The sequence below is a fragment of the Phaethon lepturus genome, unplaced genomic scaffold (genome assembly GCF_000687285.1).
Source record: "Phaethon lepturus isolate BGI_N335 unplaced genomic scaffold, ASM68728v1 scaffold49044, whole genome shotgun sequence".
NCBI classification, from domain to species: domain Eukaryota; kingdom Metazoa; phylum Chordata; class Aves; order Phaethontiformes; family Phaethontidae; genus Phaethon; species Phaethon lepturus.
In genome coordinates, this window is record NW_010536515.1 from 1 (window position 1) to 8118 (window position 8118).

The window sequence follows — 8118 nt, forward strand, 5'->3', positions numbered from 1 at the left end:
GCAGGACCCTGCACTTGGCCTCGTGGAACCTCATGAGGTTCATTCACATGGGCCCACTTCTTGAGCCTGTCCAGATCCCTCTGGATGGCATCCTGTCCCTCAGGCATGTCAACCACACCACTCAGCTTGGTGTCATCTGCAAACTTGCTGTGGGGGCACTCGATCCTGCTATGCCATTGATTAAGATATTAAAGAGTACTGGTCCCAGTACAGACCCCTGAGGGACACCACTCATCACCGATCTCCATCTGGACATTGAGCCATTGACCACCACCCTCTGGATGCAACTATCCAACAAACTCCTCATCCAACAAACTGCCCACCCATCAAATCCATCTCTCTCCATTTTAGAGAGAAGGATGTTGTAAGGGACCATGTCAGAGGCCTTACAGAAGTCCAGATAGATAACATTGGTAGCTCTTCCCTTGTCCACTGACGTGGACACTCCATCACAGAAGGCCACAAGGTTGCTCAGGCAGGACTTGCTCTTGGTGAAGCCATGCTGGCTGTCTGAAATCACCTCCCTGTCCTCCATGTGCCTTAGCATAGCTTCTAGGAGGATCTGTTCCATAATCCTCCCAGGCACAGAAGTAGGGTTGACAGGCCAGTAGTTCCCAGGGTCCTTGCCACTGTTTTTAAAAATGGGTGCATATACACAAACCACTGACACAGAGCTTTGATTTTTTTTGCCCTATATGGCAACACCAAGGAAATGATTGTTAACCCTTCCAACTTAACAACTACAACCTCAATAGGACAAAGCACTCAAGAAAGCAATTCTCAGTATTTGTGACCAATTTTCCATGCCTACCCTGGGCAGATTCTCCATGTGCAGCACAGGCATGGTATGGGGCACAAAAGGACAGCGTAGCACATCCTGTGTTCCCGCCCTTCTGCAGTGTCTGGGAACTGCCAGGATCACAGTTCATCCCAGAGATCTGCTTGCCAGAGCCCGAACTTTTGCCTGCCTGCGCTACCATTCTCCTTTCCCTTTGAGAGGTCTGGTATTCATCTTCACAGACACACTCAGAACCTATCTGCAGCATGACAATGGCAGCTATAAAAGACATCAATGCAATGTCTCTATTTTCATCTACATAAATAGCACATGACCACACAAGAAAAGCTTTTTAACTCTGAAAAGACTGAAAAACTCAGACTAGATGGGAAAAGTTTAAGTAAAAATAGAGGAGGAAGGCCAAGCATATATATCTTACCTCCTGAGTGAATCCTCCTCTGAGCTTTCCTCAGGCATTTCCTGGTTTAAGGCCTCCTGTGATACATTCCCAGGTCTGCTTGAAGCCGACTGGCTGTAAACTCTTTCCAAAAATGCCCCGTCTCCTGGTTAAAGACCACTCCCACGGTCCTCTCCTCCTGCGGGGTGGAAGAGCTGCCCAGCTGCAGCCTGCTAGAGGCAGGAGTTCTGCCCTCGGTTCTCTCTGCAGGCTGCACCTGGCTGGTATTTGGAGGCACACCCTCAAACGTGCTTTGGACCTGCCCTGGTGTGTAGCTAGGCGTGCTTCTTTCCCAGCGCAGCGTGTCATTGTTAAAGGTCAGCAGGTTATGACAAGCGCGACAGCGGTTCCGGCGACCCCGGGACAAATTGGAAATGTTTTCACTGCTGTGTGGAGTCTGCTGATGGGAGGGACCCGGCCGACCAGGCTCAATGTTGTTGTTGAGCATTTCTTGAGCCTGTTGCGACTGGCTGGGTTCCCCACCAATCCCCTGATCTAACTCCTGAAGCCGGTCATATTCCAGGAAGAATCGCCTCAAATCACACTGGAGCTCATTACGGATGCTGGCCGGATTGCTAGGGCCAGCGCTACCACCACTGTCCGCCTCAGCCCCTGGGGCCAGAAAGCCCCTCCCTTCTGTTGCAGAGGTATAGACCGATGCCTGGGAACCTCCCTCCTGCTGTCTCAGCACCGACAGCAAGCTCACAGAGGAGGCACTGGTCCTAGGGGGAGGCATGGCTTCCAGCTCTGACCGAGAGCTCATGTTCAGCACTGTCCTGGACCAGTCAGACCCGCCTAAGCCCGAAGCCATCTCTCTCGCAGACTGTTGGTACCGGGACTGGTGGCCTGCCAGGGGCCCGCTGAGGGACCGCCGCGTGGGGCCCAGGCTAAGGTTGCGCAGGGTGTTGCCAGCAGTGCTGCTCTGAACTGTGCTGAAAGCAGAGGGCCTGTTAAGTATCCCCTGCTCCTCCTGCACTATGGATGCCTGCTCTGGGGGTTGATAAGGCTCTGTCTGCACAGAGGAGAAGGAAGTGCCAGTGGCCCCAGAAGACGTGGAGGGTGCATTTTCCTGGTGTGGGAAGAGAGAAGAAGGAAGTCTTGCACTAGAGCATCGGCTGCAAAGGCACAACATCCCCAGGTGCTGGCAGCACTCTGCTGTGGGATAGCTGACACGCTCCCGGAGCCTGTTATAGACAGATGCCCTTGTGTTCTCACTGGCTGGAGGCGGAGGTGGTGGTGGTGGAGGCGGTGGAGGGGATGGGGTAGCAGAGTCTTGAACACTGTTTTGCTCTCCCACCTGTATGCCAGAGGAGCGGGAGGACAACATATGCAGGAAGTTGTGGAGGAGGGGTGTACGCCTCACAGGCTGAGATGGAAGAATAGCACGCTGGCGATAATGCGGCATCTCTGTGCTGTCCACAGAGATTTCCACTTCTTCATCACTCTGCAAGAAGGAAGCAATCAAAGTTCAGTCACCTCACAGCAAAATCCTATACCTTCAAATAAACAGTTTGCAGAAAGTCAGCTACTATCCCAGACAGATGAAAGGATGTGGTGAGTCCTTTCCAAAAGGCCTTGACTTGCAGGAAAGCAGCTGCGATTATTTCAAAGTTCATTGTATGGATCCAGACAACCTCTTCCTACAGCCCAGCAAGCTTTGACAATACACTGTTCATACAAACAGAAGCATCAGCATTTGAGGGTCAGCAGCTGTTAATACCTCACATAGCTTCAAATCCAGCAGAATGTCACAACTGAACAGAAAGAGCAGGGCCTTTGGGACATCCGTCCACCACTAATGAGGCAACGAGGGCAAACCAAACATACTTTGGAGGGCTTTTTAATAGCCCTGCACATAACACAAGAACGTTCATGTGACCAATTAAGGTGAGACAGAACTTGACCTAGAAGGATTTCAGGTTTTCAGAAAAGCACAAGGCTGCTTAGGAACAGACTAGGGTTAATGTATGTAGAGCATCTTGTAATTAGCCAGTCAATACAGGTACTGACACTCCCCTTACCTGCTGGTTAGAAGGGTTAACAATTGCTGTGAGCAAGTAGTGTCCCAAGGGATCAAACCGTACCAGCCTAAAACAAAAGCACAGAGACAGAGTATCAATCATCAGTTCACGTTCCACATTGAGACAGGAAGCTGGACACAGCAGGAAAGAAAACCCCATGTGAAATATGCGCAATGAGAACATTACTACATTATCATCATCTTCTTCTGAAGGATATGAAAGAGTTTATGCATTAAGAAGAAAACATACTTGTCTAGCCAAAGACTGACGTTATTTTATAGTCTACAGAAACACTATACAGAAGTTAAAAGCTAGAAGCAAGTACTGCTCTATCAATTGAAACAGCCAGGAAATTTCAAGGAATATGTACATGTACATTACAAATTGGAATTTGGTACAAAGGGAGAGATTAATTTGCCTTGAATGTTACATCATTGTCTTATTTTAAATTGCTCAAATGAAGGCATCAAGTTTCCAGCAATGCAGTTTCCTCCATAACTGCACCAAAGTAACAGCTCAGCACTCTCTCGTCCAGCAGCTTGTGGGTTCTCTCATCCTTATGGCTGACAAGTTTAATTACTAAGCTTACAAATGAACATGAAGTAGATTCTGGGCATTTACTGGGCACACGTCTGATTACAAATATGAACAATCAATCTGATCTATTATTTCAAACTGCTTTTTTTCCTGCCCACAGAACTGTTTCTACCAAGTGAGTCAAGGAGCCGCAAGCAACACCTCTCTGCTGCCTCAGTGCAGAGGGTGCAGCATCCCAGAGGAACCCCCTACATACCCCCTATCTGACCATTTTTCACATAAAAGTGTTCTCTTCCCCTGGAAACAGGAACTTACCTGACCCGCTCCATTTCGCTGGCTGTTTTCACTACTGCAAAAGGCTCCCGACGACTCCAGTCCCAGAAATGTATCTCATTGGCAGTTGCAATCAGCAAAAGCTGAGCCGTAGGATGAAAAGCAAGCGACGCAATGGCATTGTTGCTATCTGTGAACCAGCTCTCACTTCCACCCTGAGTGAGGAGTCAAGAATCACAAGCAGTTTATCACAAAGTTTGAGATCATTAGGTTTCCATGTGTGTGCCATCTCTCTAAGACTCTGCCTAGAGCATGGAAGTGACATGCTTTCTTGGCAACAACAACAGCTGCTCTCACACAAGGTCATGTGTAGAACATAACACTACTTGCAGCAATGACCATAAATGTATTTTAGTAAGTAAGCATGCCTCAAGCAGCCTGTAAAAATGCTGCATTTCAAAGCAACCAGGTAAGTATACGTGTTTTGTCTCTGTGCCAATCACCAGACTAGGTAGAACTGTCAGAGCAACAGCTTCTCTAATGAAGAGTTCAGATACGCTCAGTGGAATGAAAAATGGCGCATCTTTCACATAAGACCTAAACAGGCACCTTGCACAAAGTTCTCCAGCATCATCTGTACCACTCTTATCAAATAAACAAGAGCATGACCTACCTGGTGGGATTGAACAAAGAATCTGTCACCTCCTCTCTAGACAGAGAAGGATGGCTGTGATCTGTTCTATGTGCTTAGAGACAGGTTCCAGCAAAGTTTCCAAACAGCTCCTTTACCAGGCAACATTTGGGTACCCACCAAATACCAAAGGCACATATGTTTCAGAAGAGACTTACATGTAAATCCCAAATTCTAACCTCCCCATCTAGGCATCCTGAAGCAATGAGGCCTGGGATGGTGGGATGGAAGGTGACACACCAGGGAGTGCGGCGATGTCCAACCAAGGAATGAACACACTTGCCCGTTTTCACCTCTGTGATGTAGATGTTGTGGTTCACATGTGTGGAAGCCATTAGGGTCCTGGGAATGCAGAAGGTTGGACAAACATTAGCATGAGAAGAGTACAGCAAAACCAGACTATGGTTAGCTTCATCTCAACAGGGTCTGCTCATACCTAACCCAGCAGCTCTCCCACACAGAGCTCAAGGGTAAGAATCTACTGTTTCACCAATGGCCACAAAGCTCCCTGTAGCCACTTTTCAGGGTCCATACAAACATGGGCTCATCCAATCTGCAAGCACAAACTTGACCTCGAAAGTCAGAGTGAACATGCAGCTCAGAAGGAACTCCTGAGTGACAGTTTGGGGCAAATAAATATTCCCAGTTCTCCACACCATCTCAACCACTGTCAAATTAAGTGACGCTAAGAGAGATCCCACCTCCATTTCTGCTTCCAATATACGCATCATTCTGCTCTGTTCTTTAGTCCTAGATATCCCAGCAGGTGTGCTGCATCACTTGGCATGTTGTGCTAAAACACCCTTTACTCCCTAAAGTTTCTTATGAAATCCCACAATGGCCGCACAGATCCTTTTTCCTTAAAACTATGCATCGCTTGGGTACCTCAGAAATTAAACACCAATTATGCTCAAAGCTGTGAGATTAGGAAGGTGCACATGTTCCATCCATGCATGTCAGGAACCAGAAGTTTCACTCAGCTACTCAGGACTGGACAACTCAACGGGCACAAGCCTCCATCACTTTTTTAAGTGTAAGGAGACTGCTGAAACAGGGAACGAACCAGGAGTTAATTACCTGTCTGGACTAAACGCCAGCAAGAAGGTGGAGCGTGGACTGTCTGGTAACTCAACTTTCTGAAAAAGCCAACAAAGCAGGAAGTGTTGCAAGTGTCATATGATCATACACAGATAACAAGGGGAACCCGCTGCAGGAACATATCTAGTATCACATCACTGCAGGAACTGATCAGAGCCAGAGAGCATATCAAGTGTAACACATCAAATGTACAGTGTCACGAGACAATTTATTTCAAATCCCTCCCTTCCCCCACTCCAAGATCAAGCTATGCACCTCTATCCCACAACCTTACCTTGCCCTCCCATTTCATCCATCGAGTTTTATCCTCCACCAACTCCTGCAGAAGCCGCTGAGCACCCAAGGCTTGTGTACCCCGTTCCCTACCCCACAGGATGCGGACCGCATTCTTCTCCGGTACAACCTTCATGGCTCTCAGCAGCCAGTGTTACACCAACTACTGGGAGGAGACACCAGCAGGTTCCAGATGACAACCACCACCAAGCTACAAATAGGCTATCCACATTTCAATTGTTTATCTTCATGGAAACCTAGAAAGAAAAGAGAATGTTAAGGAAGGCAGCTTCTACCTTGATCACCTAGACGAAGTAAGAGCTTTAAATCCCAAAAGATTAGATTTAAGAAAAATCTATCCTCTCCCACAGCCTTTGCTACCTTCTTCCATTATCGAGACCCAATTTTGACATTTCTGCAGCCAAAGATTACTTTAAAAGGTTTTTGAAAGCATCCAGCCCTTTCCTTGTACATACGCCCTAGGCATACTACACCTAAAGAGAATAAAAAATTGGCCTTGAAACTTTTTCCCTTCCCTCCGTCTCTTGCTGTATAAAGAAAGAAAAAAAGATTTATGAAGAGACAGTCTTTACAACTTGGAAAACTTAGGTCCTATCTGGGAAGGGTGACTGGTAGCTAGAGGAAGAGTGTTAAGAAATTGGCAATATGACAGAGAAGTCTCTGGAAAATTATTCAAATTTCAGTAATAGTAATTATTATCACTGCAACGATCAGACGATTGATAGACCCCAAGTCCAGATTACTTCCAAATGCATCACAATAGCTTACAGTGTATGAAAACAAACATGTATCAGACCAAAACCTTACACTGCAGTGGCACCTTGGCCAACTTGATCAAGATGATTCATTTTGCCAGTCTGCACATCATCTTTCCATCTACGTTGCTCTTAGAACAACGATTCACCCAAGTAATGCACAATGGCAAAGATTAATGCTTTCAGTACACTTTGAGATGCTAAGGAAAGCATTAATACCCATTTTCTAGGAAAAAAGTTAATTCTTTAAAAGAACTAAATATAGCTGCCCTAACAGCAACAAAGTTACACAGCTTTTGAATGGTCTCACGGAGAGAGAGTTTGGAGTTTGTCACCAAAAGCTCTCCAGAAACAACAAGTTTCTTAGAATACATAAACCAAGAAATGCTGCTGCCTTTTGATCCCAGCAGAGCATGCATACTACTCTGTCATCTCTTTAGAACGTAAAGATCTAAAGATAAATCCCCCTCAGTTCGTGTTACACTGAACAAAACCATCAATATTCAATAGAGAAGGAAGTGGCAACTTAAAAAAGCAAAACACACATATACAGGGTAAAAACATGTACACAAGAGATGAACTGTTAAATGACCAAACTCAGAACAGTCATTATCAAACCTTTCTTTCCTCCCACTCTCCTTAAAAAAACCTCCTGAGCAGATGATTTAAGACAGCTGCTGCTTAAAGGGAGGAGCTGTCTGAAGAGATAAGCCAAGAAAATGAGTTCTAATAAAGCAGACCAGTTTTCATTTGTAACAGTACAATAAAGGGTACTGAAGTGATGAACAAGTAAAGGCATCCATCTTCCTAGAAAAGAAATTCACCACAAAGAAATTCAAGCTATCTGGAAATTCCCTGATGCTTAATGTGAACAGCATGGGCATCATCTATTTCAGAGCAGCTGAACTCCACAGTGTAAAATAAGCCTTCTTTCGAGAATCTCTGAAAGTCAGCCAAACATTAGGTAGGAATTATTCTACAAAATAAAAGCCTTACTGGAAAAAAAACACAAAAAAGTAAAGATGTCATGCTGCAAGCAGATTCTTAAAAGCAACTATACAGATTAAAAAAATCCAGACACAAAAAAGCTAGAACAAGGATAACTGGAGTAGATACAGCCAAAAGCACAGCATAATACAGAAATCACTAAACCAAAAATCTTTTTTCACTGAATGCTAACAGATCCTCATCTGGATTCTGCAAGCAGCACCAGT

At 45.8% G+C, this 8118-nt stretch overlaps 1 protein-coding gene across 1 annotated transcript; it reads right to left on the reverse strand.

The window, feature by feature from the left end:
• Positions 1-1182: 1182 nt before the first annotated feature.
• On the reverse strand, positions 1183-6387 carry LOC104620083 (activating molecule in BECN1-regulated autophagy protein 1-like). The gene is given in 7 exon segments (XM_010286177.1): positions 1183-1324; positions 1327-2679; positions 3257-3323; positions 4109-4281; positions 4916-5099; positions 5835-5893; positions 6130-6387. Coding segments are annotated over 7 exon segments (2082 nt in total). The 5' UTR covers positions 6265-6387; the 3' UTR covers positions 1183-1213.
• Positions 6388-8118: the final 1731 nt, after the last annotated feature.